This window comes from Vombatus ursinus, unplaced genomic scaffold (genome assembly GCF_900497805.2).
Source record: "Vombatus ursinus unplaced genomic scaffold, bare-nosed wombat genome assembly UNPS02012082.1, whole genome shotgun sequence".
Classification (NCBI taxonomy): Eukaryota; Metazoa; Chordata; class Mammalia; order Diprotodontia; family Vombatidae; genus Vombatus; species Vombatus ursinus.
Window position 1 is genome coordinate 3,663,175 of NW_020951860.1, and position 22,435 is coordinate 3,685,609.

General features: G+C 36.7%; 1 protein-coding gene across 1 annotated transcript in view; it reads left to right on the forward strand.

Moving 5' to 3' along the window:
* Window positions 1-22,435, forward strand: part of LOC114039562 (cat eye syndrome critical region protein 2) — a 146,874-nt gene that overhangs the window by 110,930 nt on the left and 13,509 nt on the right. Inside the window, exons 6-13 of the mRNA XM_027857355.1 lie at window positions 706-752; window positions 1,476-1,645; window positions 7,508-7,591; window positions 13,784-13,937; window positions 19,345-19,474; window positions 20,462-20,499; window positions 20,594-20,685; window positions 21,148-21,274. Of these exons, the coding sequence (XP_027713156.1) occupies window positions 706-752; window positions 1,476-1,645; window positions 7,508-7,591; window positions 13,784-13,937; window positions 19,345-19,474; window positions 20,462-20,499; window positions 20,594-20,685; window positions 21,148-21,274 (842 nt within the window). The remainder of the gene's footprint in view (window positions 1-705; window positions 753-1,475; window positions 1,646-7,507; window positions 7,592-13,783; window positions 13,938-19,344; window positions 19,475-20,461; window positions 20,500-20,593; window positions 20,686-21,147; window positions 21,275-22,435) is intronic.

Genomic DNA, 22,435 nt, shown 5'->3' on the forward strand with positions numbered 1-22,435 from the left:
TACTTTAGATTTAATGGGCCTATACTCCTTCCTTTAACTACCTTTAGGGGAAAACGAGCAAAATCCCCATATTAAAATAATCTTTTATTTTTCAAGAGCAAGACTCTAGTCTATAGACTTTGTGAAGCAACAAAGCCTGGTCTTTATAATGCATGGTATTACAGGAATTCTTATCCTTCATCTCCAAAGGATAAAAATTTTAAATTAGATTCTCTTTTACTGAGTAAGAGGCAGGTGAGGCTAAAAGCACACAATGCTTCATGGAATTATGCCACCCTCTACTGGCAACTTTGTGCCTTCAGAAGTTTAAACATCAAAAGCTTGAAGAGAAAGTTCTTACGTATATTATCAGGCTTAGGGCATGGCTTTGGAGAGCAGAGGGGAAAGACCTCATAACAAAATGATGGAGATTTCCATAGTTTTGTTAAAGCTACTGCTAGCTTACCCTTAACAAGTCCCTATTCATGACTTGCGAGGAAAGAAGTCATTTGGGATTGTCATCTCGTTTTCAATGTTACACCTACCTAGATATCAACTTTTTTTATGTGTCAAGGAACATAGTTACACATGCAGCCTTAATATGGCATTCTATTGAGACCTTCGCTGCATGAACCTCAATCCTTTGATTAATGTTATGGTTCTATTGCAGGAAAGTTGAATAAATCTGTGCTTTAAATGAATATTCTTTATTTCCCTATGTTTCAGTGAAAAACAAGAAGAAAACTCAACTTTAGCACCACAGACAAGAAATGGTAAATTTTGCTGGGGTTTGGAAAGGGAAAGGGCATGTAATTCTTATACTAATGTTGTGTCTCTGCTACCTTTCCAGCCTTAACCCACCCTACTTCCTTCTGCACTCTGTGCTGAGCCAGACTGGCCTTCATAGTGTTCCTAACACAGCACGCTACGTGTCTTCTCTTGTTGTCTTTGTCCAGGTTATCTGTGATACCTAGGATATGTTCTCTCCTCCCCTTCACCTCTTCTTCAAATTTCAGCTCCCTCCCTCCAGAAAATGATCTTGTATTTATTTTGTATAAACCTCCCCCTACATACACGTCATGAATCATATAGCCTGTGTTTTCTGATGTGTGGGTAGAAGAAAAAAGATTGACTTGTGGTAATAAAAATATGTGAGAATGTAAAAACCATGGGCTTGTGTTAAGCTAGGAGTCCCATATGATTATAAAAATAGATGTGGGTCACAATTGAAGCTGTTCTAGAACTCCCAAATCCATTGAAAAGATAATCTGTAATTGCTTTGAGCACAATCAATCTTAGGTTTCACTTTGAACATCATTTTTTTTTCTCACTATACTTTGAGAGGGTAGACACCAAAGAGATTTCAATTCTTCTTCCCAATTTGAAGGAGAACCCACTACGTAGTATGTGATTCATGATAGATGGTGAAGGTAAAACTCAAACTAGGATAAAGGTGTTAGATACAGTATAGTAAAACTAACCCTTTTTGGCTTTAGGGTCCCAGGGACCAGGGCATGGGACGTGGTGGCTTCTGTGTCAAACAGAAGAAGAGTGGAAGCAGGTGACTGAGAGCTTCAGAGAGAGGACGTCCCTAAGAGAGCGACAGCTGTACAAGCTTTTGAGTGAAGACTTCCTGCCTGAGATCTGTAATATGATTGCTCAGAAGGTCAGTGCACTCGTGACAAGTGCTAATTCTCTGAGGTGATAAAGATCATATGTTTAAGGTGTTTATTGATAAGAAAAAAATATTTCTTTTCAGGAAGAAGAAAAATTGAATAATTGTAGAATTAATGTGGGAACAGGGGAGTTTTATTAATCGATGCCTCAGCATTCCTAAGGAAGTGTAAAATGCGAATTTATAAGAATACATGTTATTTGGTTTGAGATTATTGGTTTTTGTTGAGATCCTTGCTTAAGTCTTTGAAAATGAAAATGAAATGGGAAGAATATTCCCCAGACAGGAGCATTAAAATAGACAGAAAGTAGGACGTTTAATATAGAAAGAAGTATAGTTGTGAGTGTGCCTAGTAATTCAGTGGTGAAGAATAAATGGAAAGAGGGGACAGCTAATGTGAAATATTGAAATTAAAAGTATATGCATGTTACTCAAAAGAAATAGATCTGATCAAGTGATAGCATAATAGCAGTGTATGTCAAGAAGCTATGAACGTTTGTGACAGTCTGGAAACAAACACGAGGACAATGGTGGAAAGTGTTTTAGTAAGAATAATAGAGAAAAACTCAGGAACTGTATGAACACAATTATAAAACACTTTCCACACAAGTAAAGTCAGCTCTAAATAATTGGAAAAACATCAATTGCTCATGGGTAGGCCGAGCTAATATAATAAAAATGACAATTCTACCCAAGCTGATTTACTTATTCAGTGCCATAACAATCAAACTACCAAAAAATTATTTTATAGAGCTGGAAAAAGTAATAAGATTCATTAAGAATAACAAAAGTTCCAGAATATCAAGGGAACTAATGAAAAGAAATGCAGGGGGAAGGTGGCCGAGCTGTTCCAGAACTTAAATTTTATTATAAAGCAGCAAGCATCAAAACTACTTGGTACTGGCTAAGAAGTAGAGTGGTGCATCAGTGGAATAGGTTAGGTACACAAGACACAGTGGTCAATGACTGTAGTATACAGCCATGTTGTGTGATGACTAACATTGACAGACTTAGCCCTTCTCAGCACTGCAGGATGTAAGACATCTCCAAAGGTCTCTTGATGAAAAATGCTATCCACATCCAAAGAAAGAGCTATGTAGTTTGAATGCAGATTGAAGCATACTATTTGCTATTTTTTTCTTCTGTTTTGTTTTCTTTCTGGTGCTTCCTCCTATTGGTTCTGATTCTTCCTTACAACATTGCTAACGTGAAAATATGTTTAATAGGAATGTATTAAAAAAAAAAGAATAATAGGAACAGAGAAAAAGTAATAACTGCATCAGTATCCTGGAGATAGCCCCATGAGATAGAAAAATAGATGATCAGCTCCCAGTATAGATGTAGTCAGGTTGAGGTACTCCCTACTCTCCAGCCATCTACTGGAGCTCCTACTTTGCTAAAGCATGGAATTCATTTCATCTTTCAAAAGGTAAAGGAAGCAAAGTAAGTTGCTATTCTGGATCAATAAAAAGTCACTTTCAGATGAAGTGGAAACAACTTTGGGAGAAAATGACTGTGTCCCCTAAAAATTAGTGAGCCGAGAAAGGGAATGAATGCTGAGCATAGCCTGACACACTCATATATTTGTAGATATTGTTTCACTTGTTTTTCGAAAGATAGTTACGATTACATGACCTAGGCATCTAAAATATTGATTCAAGTGGTTCAAGAATTAGAGGGTCTGAAGGACAAAATTCTGACAATTTTGAATGCTTCCAGTGAAGAGGGAAAGGAAACATCTAATGAGATTGATGTAAGCACACAAGCAGCTCTAAATTAACTTCATTATGAGAAGGAAACTATTATACAGATAGATGGAACCAGAGCATGATGTCAAGAACAAATCTAAGAGGCAAAAACTTGGGTGGGGGAGGGGGGAAGCTCTTGGTGTTCTTGACCATTACTCACTCAAGTCAAGTTTCAAAAATATATGCAAAAATTATGACCTAGAGCTTTTGATATCTCTTCCCAGTCTTAGGATAGGTCAAAAAAAAAATCAGATGATTTTTCAAAGAATTTAGAAAAGGTAGGCATCACTCAAACTAGTCATGCCAGAATAACAATTTCCTTTTGTTAGAATAAGTGAAGTGTTAGTGGAATGGTTTGCCATAAATGTAATATATCTGAATTTCAGCTAGGTATCAGATAAAGCCTTGCATGATATTTTTATGAACAAGATGGGAAAATGGAAGCCAGAAGGTAATAATGTGTGAATTTTTAACTTGAATAGTAGCACCCAAAGAATACTTATTTGTGGGTAGATGCTTGATCAAGTGAATGGAAGATGTATGCTCTGGAGAAGGCGGCTTTGGATAGGACATGAAAGAGCTCTCTAAAGTTTTAAGTCATAGTGAAGAGGACATGGCCCGTAGTGAGGAGAACTAGGCGCAAAGGATAGAAGATACAGAAAGGCAAATTTCTGCTCCATATAGAGACTATTTGGAGTTGTTTGAAAATAAAGGTACTGAGTTCAGTATCACTGGAGGTTTGGTGTGCTGCCTAGTGTGAGATTTGTCCTGTAAATAAATTCTCATCCTGAAGAAAGGATGCATCTGTTGGGTTGGCAGTGAGAACTGGATATAATTTTAAGCCCTGTTATTCTGTGATTAAGTTTTCTGAGATTCCTTCTCCTTGGGTAGATATTTCCAGATGTTCCTTTGTTAAGGTGCATTACATCAGTCAGTAATAAATGAGAAACCAAAGCTATCCTTACAAATATACTCATACTTTTTTGTAACATGCCAAATAAAATGCCAGTTTAAACATCTAAAAACATAAAATGTTTTTTAAGGGACATAATGCTATCGGTGCTATGATTTAATTCCTAATTTTTAAAGGAACAATGGAAGAGGTTTATACTCTGTTCAGAGAGAAGCAGCATAGCATTTGTGGGCGGAGACACCTAACCTCAGGATCAGAAGATCTGGGTTCAGGTCCTGCCTCTGACACATAACTAATTGTATGACCATGGTCGTGACACTTATCTGTCACTACTTAGGGCAACCCCAAAGTTGCAAGTTTCTCAATAGTTGCTGATATGCATTGATAGAGGGAGTTTTCTCATCAGCACTTCCCTGTACCAATTAAATCACAGGTTCGTAACAGTGAAAAAGAGGGAGGTGATATCCCTGATCAAATACCTGTGGCCTAGCTTTAACTATGGTATCAGTGGTTATTGATGTTAATCACCATAAAATTAATCTTCTGTACTTTGTACAGGCTATCTAACAAGATTCTCAAATACTTCATTCAGTCTCTATGATCTTGTCAGTGTGGGTACTCCATACAACGATTCTAATGAGAACCCAACCATGTCTTCTGTGATAAAAAGCTATGATCTGTATGTATTTGTGTCCCTTCCAAGCATACCCTCTAGAGGCAGGCTGCCTGCCCTTCTGGCAGGTCAGGGAGCAGTCCTCTGGCCTCTCCATGTTGCATGAGCACAAATGCTGCACATAGCCGCTGGCCACCTGTTGGCTCATATCTTTAATGCCAGTTTTTGCCTAAGTCTAATAATACAATGAAATCTAGTAAGCCTGGGGCCTTTCATTTGTGGGTTGACTTTCACTTTCAATTTTTTTAGTGATTGTGGTGTTCTGCCATTAGCCAGTTGTAGAGAACCACTGGAAGAATGTTTGTATTTCAGTGATGAGTTTTTGTTCCAAAGTGAAATTTGAGTTCATTGAAATCACTGCACAATTTCCTGAATATTATCTGCACCCTCTTCCCTTTATTTGATTTTGGGCCCCCTTCATTGGGCATCTGCAACGTCTGTCCAAAATACAGTTATCGATAATTAGTTCTTTAGGATTCACATCCCACTGTCTGTCACAGCTTGAACAGTCAGTATTCTTCCATACATTTATTTTTCTCTTGGGATGGTTAGAGTAGGCTTTCTTGGTTAGATTTTCTATCTCATTTAAGAAGCCCTGCAATGTTCTAAGACTTGATGCAATCAGCACAGTATTATTCACAAACAGAAGTATCTGGAGGGTCTCCCCATCCATGGGAAATCCCTCTTGCATTTCAACTCTGTACTGTATATTCTCCCTGACAAACACCATTGTTCATGTCTCCCAGTGATCTTTGCCTTGCTTGATATTAGCAGAATCTCAAAAGCATATGTAAATTTTAAGCAGAGCAGCAAGTACTAACCACATGTAATTACATTCTCTATAATAAGGTACTTTTCTTATTCCTCATTATAACATGAAAAAGACTATTACCAGTGGATTGTAAGCCCTGGTAGGTTCTCTTAAGCCTCATACATTTTAAGTTGAAGTATGGGCCTAACAGTGGGCTGCGAGGGACCAGCTTACCTAAGTTTAGAAAGCTTATCAACAGAGGATGATTAATTTTTGGTCTCAAATAGTCTCAGAAGTTATCGCTTAAGTTACAGAGATGCTCTGCCATTTCCACAGAAGATAGCCCATACCAACAAAAATTTTCTTCGTGATTCCTTCAGCAATTCAGTAGGTAATGGAATGCCATTAGAGCCATGCAGAAGGATTTCTTTGGGGAGGGTTTTCAAAGGTGTCCTTAGATGAATAATTTATGAGAAATGGATCTGTCAATGTGTTTTGCTGACGTCGTACCACATAGATGATAGGAAGAGAGGCTAACGTCTCTCTCTTTAAAGGCATTAGAACAGGAAAGTGATATGTGCCATCTATCAGTTTTGCTTAGCTTTTGTGGGAACGTACTTTGTAGAAGCACAGAGAGGAATCTTTTGTCAAAAGGCACATAAATTTTTTAAAAATAAATCAAACAGTGAAAGAATGAGAAGGCATTAGAAGGACCTTCTGGAGCTAACATTTAGCTATTTCCTCTTCTATCCCAATAATGCAAGGTATATCTGTTTTTAATGGACCATCTTAAAGGGTTGAATAATAGGAGTGAATAAAGTAATATAAATGTTTAGAGCAAGATGAAAACATTTGATAATTCCAAAAGAGGAGTTCTAGCCAATTAACCACTCCTTTTGATTCTTGCTAATTAATTAAACTTAGTATAGCTAGTTTGTAATTGCTAGACCTGGTCTTAGTGTCTCTCTCCCCCCCCCCCCCTCTCTTTTTTCTCACCCTCCTTACCTTACCCTCTCTGCTGCTACTTGTGTTTTTGTGCCAGTAGAGCCTAAAAGCTTAAAATAGAGGTTATATTAGCAGGGCTTTGAGTAGAAATTTATTTGGGGGCCAAATTAAGGGTAGATGGCCCTGAAGGAAGCTTATTTGAGAGTACATTAAAAAGCAAGCTAATTTCTATTAGTGCAGTTAAGTGTAGGTCAGTATTGCCTGATATACCCAGTTACATAAATTTTTTTCATTTTCAACTATTAAGCCCCAGAATAGATTTAGACCAAAATTTAGAGTAGTACTCAAAACTACCTTTTGTACAAGTGATATCTCTTTTCCCCATTCCTTCCATTTGCTACCAGGCTTTAGGTATCGGCTCTCTCATCTCTCTAATGGTTCCACGAGGGAATCACCTAATTCTGTGTTTCCCAACTGTTCCTAATTCCTTGATTTCATAGCCACTCCCTTCACCTCGATACACCCTGGCTTTTTGCTTCTGCACATTTTTAAACAAGCAAAGCATGAGATGAAACAGTTAATGGGTTCCTTTTGTAGTGATGACTGTTAAGTGACATTTAACTGCCTTTTGAGACATTGGTCTTCTCAAGTTGTGCTAAATCATCTAGTCCTTGTGACTTTTGGCTTACTTCTAAGGGAAGGCTGCAGTGGTTGTCAAGGTTTGGTGCCTTAAAGGTTTCAAGCCAATCCTGTGTTTAGGAGTACTAATCACAAAGATCTCCATGATCTTTCTTTTACTTTTCTCCTCTACTTTGAATTTTAGGAAAAGCGTCTACATCGGACAGAGGCAGAATTACATTCTAGATGTATATCTGATCACCTGCCCATCAAGTCCCTTAAGCACGAGGTGAGTGTGTGAAAGTAAGAGATAATGGAGCTATCCAGATTAAAGTTTACTTTTCATATAATACTGTAAATTTGAATTCTGCATTTGCTCTCTCAGATTACATGCGGTCTCTTAATTTGTTACCTGGTCCACACCCTGGCTTCTCTGCATCCTTGTTCTAATCTCTGTTTTATCAATCAGGTTTGTTAAGCCTGATTTCCCCGTTGTTTACCATGAGCCCTCCTCTTTTTGAACTACATCCAACACTGTTCATACATCCTATGTACCTTCTGCATTTCCCTGCTATTCTTTATTTCTTTTGACTCTCACCCACCTCAGACCTTAGATTCAGCCCCTATTCTGCTTTGCTAAGAGTTTTTCTTCCCTAATTATTTGCTTCTCAGCTGCTCTCAAGTTGAATTGATCTAGGCCAACAGAATATGTAATATTCTCCACATTTTTAAATCATTCATTTGTTTTCAATCTTATTAAGTGCTTTCACTGGATATTTGCTAAATGGAAACAACTTAATAGAAAAAACCCTGTCCTGGGAGAGGCGGTTTAATCCAGCCTTTGCCCCTAATAAGCAAGTTAACTAAAGAGTCTTACTGCTGCCATTTGTACTTTGGTTTCAGAGACAAAAAAATTGGAATGATGATTACAGAAATGTCATGTTAACTAAAGCACAATTCCCTGGGCCTTTTCTCACCTGTAAAATTAGAGATCTGGACCAGATGAACCAAGCTTCTTTTTAGGTCTCCAATTCTAGAATACTGTAAATAAACTTGTTTTTCACCTCAGTAGAGACTTGATACTGCTTGAAAAAAAAATAGAACTTCTTTACTATTCCCAGGTAGGTAATTTTTTTTAAAAAGCAATTATAATTTATCTCCGAATTGGCAGTTCTGTAAGGAATTACTTCATATCCGTGTTGCCAGTCTGTTATTCCCCCTGGTAGATTTTAATTATAGAATGACCTTTACCAATTGGGATCTAGCTTTTCTTCTTGCTAAGTTTTCCTCCTTCAGATAGTATCCACTGTCTTTATCTACAGCTTCCGTAGTGAACACCCACTAAAAGCAAAGTCCCTTTCTGTTCATTCAACTCGGCCTCAGGGCAACAATTTGGAAGTTGTTCTTCAGCCAGTCTTTTATCCCATATACTCAAGCCTACTGTGTTAGGGGTGAATTCATTATTGTAATGTAATAAATTCATTATTCTTTTTAAAGAATTTTTTTTAACATACAAAGATATGTACAAGTGATTCAGAGAGAAGAAAGGGTAGACAGAGAAAAATATAAACGTTGCCTTTACTAATATAGAAAGTGAGCACTGAGAAACATCAAAACTCAGGTCAGATATAATGGTCATTGTTAGTACCATCAGCTTAAAAGAAGACAACTCTGCTTTCTGTTAATCAATAAACTTTTCAGGGAATGTACTTTATAGAGGGTGTTTGGGAACTGTGGTATCGAAGCAGTGAGCTTTTTTTTTTTTTAGGTTTTATAAACATAGGAAAAATTTTAAATTTTACATGTGTGTATGTATGAATGAGAATATAATCTTATGTAAAATCCATAAGTAAAAAAATGTTTTTGTTTCTATACCTTTCCAGGTCTTTTCTGCAACCTTTTGATCTAGTTTTCTTTCTCTTTGCTTTTTAAACATTTATTGTCAATGTATATATAGTTCTCCATTTCCTGTTTGACTTTGTATATTTCCTTGTATAGAGTCATTATCCTTTTGAAATGTTTCCTTTTCTCATCTATAGCTGACATTAATGTAGACCGTGAAGTTTTACAAAGTATTCTATGTACATCTCTTATTTGATCCTCCCAGCAGTACTTGTGATGATCTCTCTAGTTTTAGATTAGAGTCACTGTCATGAAAATTTGAAGAGTCAAAAATTACTGAGACTGTTTCTTAGGGACTACATTTCAGCTATTAAAAATCCCTAATGTAGAGCTTAAGAGTCAGGTTTTTTTTATCCTGCACTGGTCACCCAGGAGGTCCAATTCTGCTGCAACAAGGCCTCTCTTAATTGCCACTTATGTGGAAGATAGCTTCGATGTGAATCCTCATAGGATTCTGGGATGCTCAGGGAAAGCCGTTAGTTCGGTAGACTCTGGCTGGATATTGCTGTTGCCAAGGAGTTAGACATGGCAGCTTGGTCTCTGGTGGATTGGCAGAAGATAGAAGGGGCCAAACAGGGTCTGTTAGCAGGAGGTGGAAGAAAGGAGGTTCTGATTAAATCAGAGGTTCTACTCCAGTCCTGCAGGGGATTTCAGACAGGTGGTTCAGATTAGATCCTTATTAAAATCCTCCTTGGTAGCAGCACTCTTGTTCAAAAGGAGAAGGCTGAAGACATATTATGATGAAAGAAAAAGATGACGAGAAAATGAGGCTGATTGAGAGAAAAAAGGTGTCCAAAACCAAGCACGTCTAAGCCACAAGCAGCCATTTATTAGGTTCCTACTATGTACAAGGCACTCTATTGGGTGCTCGAGTTGTGAAAAGCTGTCCTTGCCCTCAAGGGCTTACATCCTGCTGAGAGATCCAGTATTTTCAAAGATAAGTAAATAGCACATTAATACGAAGGGGAAAAGAGTACCAGCAACTAGGACATCCAGGCAAGAATTGTTGTAGAGTCTGGGTCTGGAAGGAAAAAAAATCAAAGGAAAGGATGAAATGCATTTCAGGCATGGGGGCCATCCTGTGCAAACTCATGAAAGGAGAAGAGGAAGTGGTAATTTCAGGAAATAGCAAGTAAGCCAGTTTAACTCGGGGCCCAGAGTGCAAGGTGAGGAATAATGAGAAATAAATCTGGAGAGAGGGGTAAGAGCCTGGCTGTAAGTGCCAATTAAGAGTTTGTGTGTAAACCACGTCCAGTCCATAAAGAAGCCAGTGAGTGTTTTTGCTTAGAGGATGATGTCGGACCTCTGCTTTAGGAAGATTATTTTTGCAGCATTGGAGGTGGATTTGGGTGTAAAGAGAGCGAAGTCTCTCTGTATCTTTAAGGATTGGCTTAGGTGTTATGGAGGCTTCTATAAGAAAGCCTTCTAGGACTAAAGGCATTGTGGAGTAAGATCTGGAGCGTTGAATGTGGACCAGGAAGACCTGGCTTCAGGCACTGCCTCCAACACATTAATTTTGTCTCACCTTCTCCACCATCTTGTCCTTGTCTGTGAAGTTAAGGACTTGGCTTCATGCTCTAGAGCTGTGATCCTATGACATCAGCTAAAAGTGATCTTTTTCTTCTCAAATTTTTAGTGATTTGATTTCTTCTTTGCCCTTAATGCATTCTACTGTGTTTCTTAATTATGTTGTAGAACTTAGAGATGCCTTAGAAACTTAAAAATTACCTTATCCAGACATTCTTAGCGTTTCTTAGGTTATGGATCCCCTCCTTAGAATAGTGTTTTTAAATGCATAAAGTAACATGGAGGATTACAAAGGAAATCATATTGAATTATAGTTTTCAAGATATTTTTAAAACAAGTTCACAGACCCCATGTTAAAAATCTGTGATCAGTCCAATCTCCTTATCTTAGAGGAAATGACTTGCCCAAGGTCATAGAGATAATACCTGGTAGAGGAGCTAAATTTGCATCCATTGACCCCAGAGAGACATTGTTGGTATCATGCATAGCAGTGTGGCCTCAGAGCTTAGAAGACCTGGGGAAAGTCATTTACCCTCCATGCTCTAGGCAGTTCTCTGAGGCTATAAGTTTCAGGGAAGATTCCTGCCTGCACTGGTGCAGTGAATTTTCTCATCCAAAGGGTGTTTTTTGTGAAATCACAGGTCCAATCCCTGTACAAACTATCCTCTGGCCTTAAAACACTCTGCTATACTTTATTGTCTCCTGTGATACTTTTTAAGTTCCCATAGGGCAAAGACTGTCTTTCATCTTTGTATCCCAAGAACCTACAGTTCTATTTAGTAGGCTGCTACTTAATATTCGTTGAACTGAATACCCAGTGTGTAAAATTGCCCCAACATTGTAACTAAGCTTCATGTAGTTGGAAACCCCATTGATACAACTTTTGGTCTATTGATTATTTGTCATTGTTCCCATGATATTTGTTCCACCATCACCACCAATATTTCACCTAAGGTGGCATTTTCAAGGAAACCACTGTTGGCATTGTTATTTTCCAAAATATTCAGAATAAATTAAAACTCATGTAGCATCTATTTGAATATAGTAGTACCCTATGAATATCGAATGAGGCAATCTTCCTTAACAATCAGAGTTCTTCAAAAGTAGATTATTTTAAAATTAATAATTTCTTCCGTAACTGGACATCTTTATGTAGAGTGTGCATGGCCACTTATCAAGGATATTTTAAAAGGGAGTCCATACTTTTAAAAAAAAAAAAAAAAAGCAAAAACATTCAGGGCCATAAGATTGAGAATTTCAAACTTCTGTGCTAAACATCATCATGATAAAAGGTAGATGTGCTTTTCAGGCTTGGTCTTACCTGGGATGAGTAAACAAAGGTAGCTTCTTTCCAAAGACCAAGGAGTTTTCTCTCTGTTAGTAAGCAAACAGTTCATTAGGCTTCAGTGATGAGATAATTAAGAAATAATAAACATGTCTTAAGCACTCCCTTATGTGCCAGGCAGAGTGGAAGTCTGATTAGGAATGGGACTTTGTTGGGCTAGAATGGGAGATACGTGGTAAGTAGAACAGGAGCCATTTGAGTATTGGTGTATCATCCTTCAGAGGTTTAGAATCACCATGATGGGGTGAATATAAAAAGTTGTATGTTAACTATTAAGGAATAAGTTCAGGCAGAGTCAACCTTATGGTAGTTTGCCCTTTTTCACAGGAGGCAGGAGATAGAGGTATGGGGACCAGATCCAGAAATAGTGTTGGTATCTTCCCTTCCCTGAAGAAGTCCTTGGAGGCCTGGAGGTGGAAAGAGTCTTGTCTATGGGCTGGTCTATAGTAGAGAAGACCCAAAGGGTACTGGGGATGGCCAGGGGTTAGTATCAGTTGAAATGAATGTAGAAATTCTCTCTGTTGGAAGAAAGTGTGAGAGAAAGAGTTGAGGAATAACCAGGAGATCCTTGGTTCTGCCATGGATCAAACCTGAGCATAATATATTAACATATATCCAAATCTAGTAGGAGCAAACCCTGTTGCCAACAAAGGCTTTTTTTGTATTGTCTATATAATATATACTCACTCCATCCCAGATTAATGACGTTTTGTTTTTCCAGATAGTACTGTAATCCTATTATCTTTGTGTTTAGTGTTTTTCTTTTCTATTTTTCTGATCAAATTCAAAAAGCTACCTCCAAACACTCTACCACCCTTCTCCAATAATATAGATGCAAATTACTGCTTTACCAGGATCATGCACTGTTTTGTTTTTTAATTTCTTTTTGTTACCTGTTGTTTTAACATCACCCTCATTTCTAAATATATCCTTTCCTTCCCCAAAGTCATCACTTTTACCAAAGAATGAAAAATAAAAAGAGAAACAAAACTTAATCAGTATATCAAATGAAGTGTATTCCATGTTCCCCACCTTGTAGTTCCTCAGTTCTTTAAGAAAGGGAGAGAGGTATGTTTTCTCATCTTTACTTAGGCAGCAGAGGTGGTCATTATCATTTTTCCCCCATAATTATTCATGGGGGGGGACACAACAGCAGCTGCGTTGGAAAATCCCAGTGTACTCTTGTACCCTTTTTTTTCCCCTTTTCCTGCATGAAATCTAGACACTCCAAAATGGTGTTTATAGTGCCTTTCTGAGTTGGGGGAAAACCCAGAAAGCATACTAAAAGAGGTTCACTCATGGTCACACAGATTAATGAAATTAAGTCTGTATTCTCTTGAGTGATTGAGCCATCCACCAATCCATTTTTCTTTATTTCAGAAGGCCACGCACTTTCCTTAAAAATATCAGAACTGAAAGCTTTTCTTGTCTTAGCATTTTCTATGTTCACATCCCAGCACTTAAATTCCATGATTCTTTAATTCCTTTCTCAAGAGTCACTTTATTAATTTCCTGTTTTATTTGCCTTTTGTACATAATTTTAATTAGGCTTACAATGCAGTTTTAAATTTGTGCACAAATAATAATGATTTAACTCATATTTACACGTAATTTTCCAGCTGTGTAGATTGCCATCCCCTAAATGTATAAGCTAATACTGTATTCTTCTAGCATGATAAGATTTTATACTTGTCTGGTTTCTCCCAGGAGACCCCTGTGCTCAGCAGAATAGAGAAGCAGAGGCGTAAGGAGGAGGACGAGGAACGCCAAATCCTTTTAGCCGTGCAAAAGAAAGAACAAGAACAGATGCTCAAGGAGGAGAGGAAACGGGAAATGGAAGAAAAGGTCAAAGCGGTAGAAGGTAGATGTACTTTCTACATGAATAAGAATAAATTCAGCGCAAGACATGGTTGCTATCATATATGCTGCCAGGCCAGACTCCACGTGTAAATGCAGGGCCTTGCCTTGCCTCGGTCTTTTCAGTGATTTTCTCCTTCCGTGATTGTCCATCTGTGTTCTCCTGATTCTTTTCTTGCGTCTGGCTAGTGTACTCCTTATACAAGTCCCTTCCCATGCAGACACTTCTCTCACTGTTGTTTCCTAATACACTGCATCCCATTTCCTCTGTGGTGCTTGGAAATAGATTAAGAAGGTATGTAATCACACAGGAATATTGTGAGAAAAATGAGAATTTTTATGAAAATATTGATTCGAGAGGCATTGTATGTAGCATAGTGGCTAGAGACACTTGGAGTCATTAAAATCTTGGTTCAAAACCCAGAGACAAATCACTTAACTTCTCTTGTTTTCAGGTAACTCTTTAATACTGTAAGTCACAGACAGGATGGTGATCTGCATTGAATTCTGAAATTATTGAAGACATTCTCTTCCAGTTTTCTCTAGTTCAGCTCTGTAGTGCAGGGACATTTTTCTGGCCTGTGTCCTAGGATCCAGGCCTTTCTCAATTGAATAGAACAATGGTCTCTAAACTTTTTTTAATTATGCATTTTTATTGGGCTTTTTTTTAATGAGCATTACCCTAGATATTTTAAAAACAAATTATATAGAAAACGATGAGATAAAGGTAAAAACAAACATTATTTAGTAATTATTTTAGTGATAGAAAAAATCCTTTTGTTCTTAATAAAAATGCACGTTTCATTGTGATTGCATATGCTTCTTTTTTTTTTGGGAAAAAAAATCTTGATTTAACATTTTGATGTGTGGATTTGAAGGTCCGACTCTAAGTTCAGTTTGTTCTGAAACACAGGTTTTAATGTCTGTTAGAGCTGGAAAAGGATACCTCACAAAGATACATAGATGATCCATGTGGAAGGAAGTGCATTATTGACTGGATACACCAAATCATAATCTCAGCTTTTTTCAATTCCATTCACCAGTTATAGAAAGGTTTTTGTTTTAATGGACCTGTACTGATGTCAGTCATCTGTTTTTGAAAATTAATCAGAAGGCATTGCATTTTTACATTTTTAACAAATGGGTTGAAAGCAATGAAATTCTTTATTTAGAAGATTTTTATAAACAAAGTAGAAAATTGTGTTTTTAAGTTTTTTAGTATGCAGATATGAGAACTTTGTAAATGACATAAAAACTTAATAGGTGGCAACAAAAGCTTAGTTTTTAAATGTCTTGCTTCTTATGATGACTTCATTTTATTGTTAGTTAATATCCCAAGACACAATAATAAACAATAAAGATAAAGTTCATCATTAATGGTCTTAGATATAAATTCATATTTCAGATAAGCTTCTTGATAGTTGTAATTTTTAGCCCAACTTGTCAGATCTGATTAGATTATTATTATTTATACCTCATGATATGACTGACAGTGTTGTACTAAGGAATAGAAGTGATAAATCTATTTTCTTGTTCAACTTTGCTTATGTTACAACTATTATCTTCAGTTTGCAGCTTCTTTACAGGTGATTAAGTAAATCACTTGTCCGTTTTGTGAGGGTTAGTTTAGTTAAAACTAGATAACATCCGTAAGTCCATTTAACTTGGCACATATAAACCACAACATATGTTTACTTAATCAGATAAAGCATTTTAGAACTTAGAATTGGACCTTCAAATCCAGATATCAAAATGTTAAACCAAGATTTTCTTTCCAAATGAGAAGCGTATTCAGTCATAATGAAATATGCATTTTAACAACAGCAAAGGATTTTTTTATCACTAAAATAATTATTTCACTTTTACGAAGATTTATTTCAACAAAATGAACAAGTAGATATGGTTGTCATTGTCAACACTTCCTTCCATGTTGTGGACATTCCATTAGTCCCTTAGGCTCTCTCACATCCTGTATGTGATACATGACCTGTTTGACCTAATGCATTCAACTATATGCATCACCAGATGAGGATGTTTGTTTCAGTCTGTGTGTGTGCATACATTCACACACATATTGGTAAAGTTTAATTTCTTTCTTAATTTTCTTATTTGGAGACCACTGGACTGGAAAATTGTTCTAAATCCAGACTATATCCATGTAGCAACTGAATACATATCTTAAATACTGCCATAGTGACTATGGCTATTCTGCCAATTCTATTTAGAACATGATACTGATAAGTTTTGGTCATGGCTTTGATCCTCTTATCACCAGTTAAGTAGTTGTTCTGTAGCTATTGCCTTCTTAGAGAAACATCTGAGTAATCAACTAAGAAACAGGATGGGAGGGGGGAAGGGTGTACTCTCAATTAAAATCAACTCCTTGTGCATAAAATTGCCTTTCAAATTTTAAAAACTATTTTATTGATTTTTTTTTTTTGCATTATTGTCATTTCCCTAGCATTGCCTCTATATAACTTTATGGGGGGGAGTTTTGTTGTTGTTGTTTTGTTTTTTAATTTTGGAAACAAATGGGGGTTAAGTGACTTACCCAAGGTCACTCAGCTGGCTAGTAAGTGTCTGAGGTCGGATTTGAACTCAGGTCCTCCTGACTCCAGAGCCAGTGCTCTATCCACTGCGTCACCTAACTGCCCCCACCTCTATATAACTTTAATAGAGATAGAACTCTGTTTGCAGGTACTGTCCATGATATCATACTATATGGGTACTTTGAAGTGGGGCTCACAGTTAACAGCAGGAAAGTTGTCTTGACTGGTGTGGGGGCTCATGCTAGGTGTATGTTTTGTCTGATTAAGTAAAGCATATCCTATATTCGTTGTATTGTTAGCCTGAGTGCATGAAACTCAAATTGCAGTTTTTCTTGTTGCAGAGCTAGAATTTAAACCCAAATCTTCCTTCTTCCAAGTTATACATACATATTTTTAATATAGTAATTATTCCATTTTCTGAAGGCAGAATTAGATTGCCCTTTAAGAGATTAGGAAAATAACTTGGGGGACCTACGTCTATGTAGATGAATGATTTGGAGGTGCAACTGCAGATGACCTGTGTGTACGTACATGTAGCCCATCACTAAACAAGAGAGGTTAGGGGGAGATAGATTAAGATTTGGCCTTGTCTTATGATTGACCATTCTACCTCTCCAGCGCATCCTCCATTTTTTTTTTTATTTTTTATTTTTTTGGGGGGGGCAATTGGGGTTAAGTGACTTGCCCAGGGTCACACAGCTAGTAAGTGTCAAATGTTTGGTCTGAGGCCGGATTTGAACTCAGGTCCTCCTGACTTCAGGGCTGGTGCCACCTAGCTGCCCCTGCATCCTCCATTTTAACATGGGTTTGTTCACAGAGCAGCTAGTAGTCCTTATCGGAGTCATCACCTGGTGATAAGCGAGAAGAGCCTGGCTGTACCACTCAGACCTTTGCCAATTATAGCTGCCACTCTGTTCTCAGTTCTAGCTAGATCCATTGGCAGCACTTTCTACCAAGACTTGAGGGAGCAAAACAGGGCATGGAGCTCAGTGGAAAGAAAGTAGAAGATAAAGGAGAGGAAAGAGGACAGAGGCAGTTGGTATGTGTTCAAGCTTGATACTACCTCCGCCTCCCCACCTCACTATGTATTTGTACATTTCTAATGCACTTATGTATTATTATATGTTGTGAATATCTGGATAGCAACTAGGTATTATCTAAACTTATCTCCCCCAACACTGACACAGGAAGTTTTTAGTGTCTCTTGAATTCAATTCCATATTCACTTAACAAATGAGTGTCTACTACATTGTAGCATATGGATGCCCATTTTCATTTATAAATGTAAAATTCCATTCATCTCTGTTTGTATGAAGTTGTGTATAGGTTTTGTCAGTCTGAGAAGTGGGGAATAAATTATAACCATCAAGGTAGAGACCATTCACTTCTCTTTCTTTTTCTTCCTTCTTCTCTACCCACTTTCTTCTTTCTTCCTTCTGTCTTCCTCCATGAACTTAAACTTTAGAATTAGTAGGAGTGAGAGGAGTGGGTTCCACTAATTTATACTTCCCCAAAAGCTAACTGTCTTAAAATCAGTTTAATTGAAAATGCAGGGGCTCATCACATTGGCAAAAATAGCTATAAATGTTAAATTTAGTTCAGTGTTTGTGGATCATTTTAGAATTAGGTGTTTTATTTACACTTTTAACTAGATGAAAAACATTTTATTAAGATTCTGTGGAGTGCAAATATAAGCAACCAGTATGATGCTTGCCCTCAAGGAGCTTACATTCTAATAGAGGAAAATAACACACATATAAAGTGGATCTGAAAAGGCAAGTGGATTATACAATTATAAATTGATACAATTATCTTTGATGGCAATATGCAATAAAATGTACAACATTATATCCTTTTACCCAGTGATCCCACTACCAAGACCTATATCTAATCTAAGTTAATAGCTTTAGTTATGAAACTTTGGATTTGGATTTGTTTCTAACCCCAGAAGTCTAATCACATAAAAGTGGCCAGGTAGATTTGTTATATCTCTTAAACAGCAGGTATTATAACACAAAAATGGCAAATGAGAAATAACATAAAAAGTGATACAAAACCAGCTACTCAAAAAACTTGAGTAAATCAGTTGAAAAGCTATTCTTTTTAAAGGCATAAAAGCAAATTGCAGATTACATGGTTTTATTTATGGGTTTATTTCTTATTTGCATTTAGTAAAACAGTTGTTTTTTAGCTTGAAAAAAAAAAGTCTTTTATTTTAAAAAAACCCAGTAGTATTGTGAAGAGGAAAACAACAAGTTTATATATAGTCATAGGATGTTACAGAAGGATCTTACAGAAAATTCACTTGAGTCCTATAATTTTGTAGATGACTTGCCCTAGTTCATATAGTTGATTGGCGGCAGATACTATTCTGGAAACCAGATCTGTTAATTCCTAGTCCAGTTTTCTTCCACTATACTATTCTTCCTCTTAGAGGAAGATTGCATTAGGTTTGGGGGCTAGGCAAAGGTAAAATCTATACAAGGATTTTTTTTTTTTACTTTAAAGGCAATTATTATACTTACAAATAATAATTTTTTTACTAGACCAACATAAACAAAGTTTTTGCTTTGACCATTCTGCCCACTGAGTATAGTCAGATGATTTTTTTTTAAAGAAGCATATACCTTGACACTGAAATGGATTAATTAAGAATTTAATATATCCTCGCCCTCCCACTGAATGAGTAGCGTTAGCAAAGTTGGCAATTTTCTCTTACATCCCTGTGTTTTTTATAAAAAAAAAATGTTATTTTTAAGGAGGAAAACTCCTTGCTATTTAAAAGAGAACTCATCAGGCTTCTGTACTGTGTGGCCTTTATTTGCTTTGCTTGCAAAGAATAATGCTTTTTTTTTCCTTCAGATCGAGCTAAAAGGAGGAAGCTCAGGGAAGAACGTGCATGGCTTTTAGCCCAAGGGAAAGAGCTTCCCCCAGAACTCTCACATTTGGACCCGAGTTCTCCTGCCAGAGAAGAAAGAAAAGCTAAGGATCTGTAAGTATCGGTGAGGGTAACAACAGTTCTGTTCATCGTGGAATTCTATCATAGACATAGTCTCAGGCAGGGCTTTGAATTTTCTGTATATATTTCAGTGATGGCAATGCAAAAAAAGTGTAGATGGGTTATAGGACATCCTGGGAGTGTTGTGGGAGCTTACTAATGACACTCTAGAGGCCTTCTACCCAATGAGAAATACAGCCCAATGTATACACAAGAGATTCTTCTAGATTTTTAGTTCTTTGGAGAATCTTACATTTCTAAAATGGCACACTTATGTATACAGACACACACTCAGAGTACACAGGAGGGGAAAATTATAATGCTTGGGACAATGAGACAAAGTTGATCAGGGTTTGGGATTAGAATATCAGTGGGATACTAATGTTAAATGGTGCCACCTACCTAATAAGTTATTTTTCTTTCATTTTTTAAAAATTAAAGTTATTGGGGCAGCTAGGTTGCACAGTGGGTAGAGCACCGACCCTGAAGTCAGGTGGACCTGAGTTCAAATCCGGCCTTAGACCAAACACTTGACACTTACTAGCTGTGTGACCTTGGGCAAGTCACTTAACCCCAATTCCCCCACACACACACACAAAAAAAAGTTAAAATTATTTCACAGAAAATGAGATTCTTGAAAGTATGAAAAGTTACTTTACTTCAGAAATTTTTTTAAGGGAAAAATAATTTGCGGCGTAAAAGCCCTCATTTTCTGTTTCCCTTTCATTAATTAATTAGGAAACATTCTGATCAATAAGTCACTTTTACTAACTTCTGGGATTTCACTGTATTTATATTTTTATGCCTATAAATATCAATACACATTGTGGTAAAGTTGAAAAAGAAAGTCTGCTTGCTGTGAACTATTCAAGATTGCTATAATTTTATGACTACTAGTGAATCAGCTACATAATTATGACTGGTAGAGGGACTGAGTGAGATGAATTGTTGGTAGTAATTTTTACTTTTTATTGTTCATAGCTTTGAGCTGGATGACGAGTTCACTGCCATGTACAAAGGTCAGTGCTTATTCTCAGTATTATATTCTTGAAAGAAAAGAGTTTTATCCAAGTTTAAATCTGAAATTAAAAGCTATCATTTTCTGAATATCAGTTCTAGATGTGGTAAAGGCTCACAAAGACTCTTGGCCATTTTTGGAACCTGTTGATGAATCTTATGCCCCAAACTATTACCAGATCATTAAGGTAGGCAATCTTTTTTAAAAAAAAATCTTTAAATGTCATTGTATGATGAAGAATTGTGGATGACTTAGCTATTCTCAGCAATACAATGATCCAAGACAATCCCAAAGGACTAATAATGAGGCATACTGTCCACATCCAGAGAAAGAATTGATATTGTTTGAATACAGACTGAAGCATTGCTATTTTTTGCTTTCTTGTTCTTCAAGTTTTTTGTACAAAATGACTAACATGAAAATGTTTTACATGATTGTTCACGTATAACTCAAGTCTGATTGCTTACCATCTCAGGAAGGGAAAGAAGGAGGGATAGAATTTGGAACTCAAAATGTTTTTTAAAAAAAAAAACCAACAACAGATGTTAAAAAATTGATTTAACATGTGATTGGAGAATATATATATAAATATAAATATAATCTTTAAATGTCACTCCTGTTATAATTAGAGGTACTTACTTTGTTTCAGGTCCCCATGGATATCTCGAGCATGGAGAAAAAACTGAATGGAGGTCTCTACTGTACCAAGGAGGAGTTTGTCAATGATATGAAGACTATGTTCAGAAATTGCCTAAAATACAATGGGGAAAGTAGTGGTAAGAAGAATAGGATTTTTCTCTGTTAGGTTCACAAGGTTTCCTGAGCACTGCAAAATTATAAAAAGAACATGCCACAATGCAGTGCAATCCAATAGAACCTTTTCATTCTTAAAGAATTATTTTATGAAGCCATATTTGTACATTTGTCATTGCAAAATACCACATCGGAGGAAAACCTCATTTCAACAATAATTGCTTTTAGTTGTGCTGGAAAGGTGACAGTTCTGAGTTAATGAGGAGAACATTCAGCCAGATGCATTCTCCCTCTGGCCACCTCTCTAGTCTTACGTATAACATCTCCAACTTATTCTCCTCCGTGCCAGCCCAGTTGGACCACTCTGCATGTGACCCTGTCCTCCACATCTCCACAACTTCTTCATCTGAGACTTGAGAGCCTTGAATGTTAGAGGAGAGGGGGAAAATGTTTTTGGTTTTTTAAATTTTTCTTGCCCCCTTCCCTTCAGGTTTATAGTTTGAATTTGTAATTCCAAGTGACTTTGTTTGCTGATGGGACAGATTTAATGACTGTCAAAAATAACAACTATTTGGACTTTTCTGCTTTGTAGCAGTTTGTTTCTAGTTTTCTGTGCCCTGATCTACATTGAAGCCATTCACAAAAAAAAAATATATATTCTGCAGAAAAGACTTCTGGGGAATTGGGATTGCCACATTAAATAAATAGTGCATTGGAGCCTCTGACTCTTTAATATTGTAGATTTAACCACATACAACTTTTGAGTCTTTGTATTATATCAGCCACTGGGAGGCGCTGTTGGCTAGGTTGTGATTGAGAATAAATTCTCATCTCTTACATATGTAACTATCAATGCCTAGAATTTACCAGAAGTTTTCAAGTGGTTGCTTAAGGGGCCTATACAGATCTCACCTTCTCACCTTGAGATTTCTCATCTCATTGTTGTGTTTTTCTTTTTCTGTTGTGAATTTAGCAATAATCAACAAATGCAAACATTTCAACATACAAAAAACAGTAAAGGGGATTGCATAAGAAAATGAATTTGTTACATAATGTTTTAAAGAAATATATTGTTTAGCAAGGTAACAAAATTGCTTATTTGAGCTCCTCTGATCCTCCTTTGGTCTGATGCATTTTTAAGTGTTTTATTGATTTTTTTTTTTTTTGATCTGTCACTACCCACT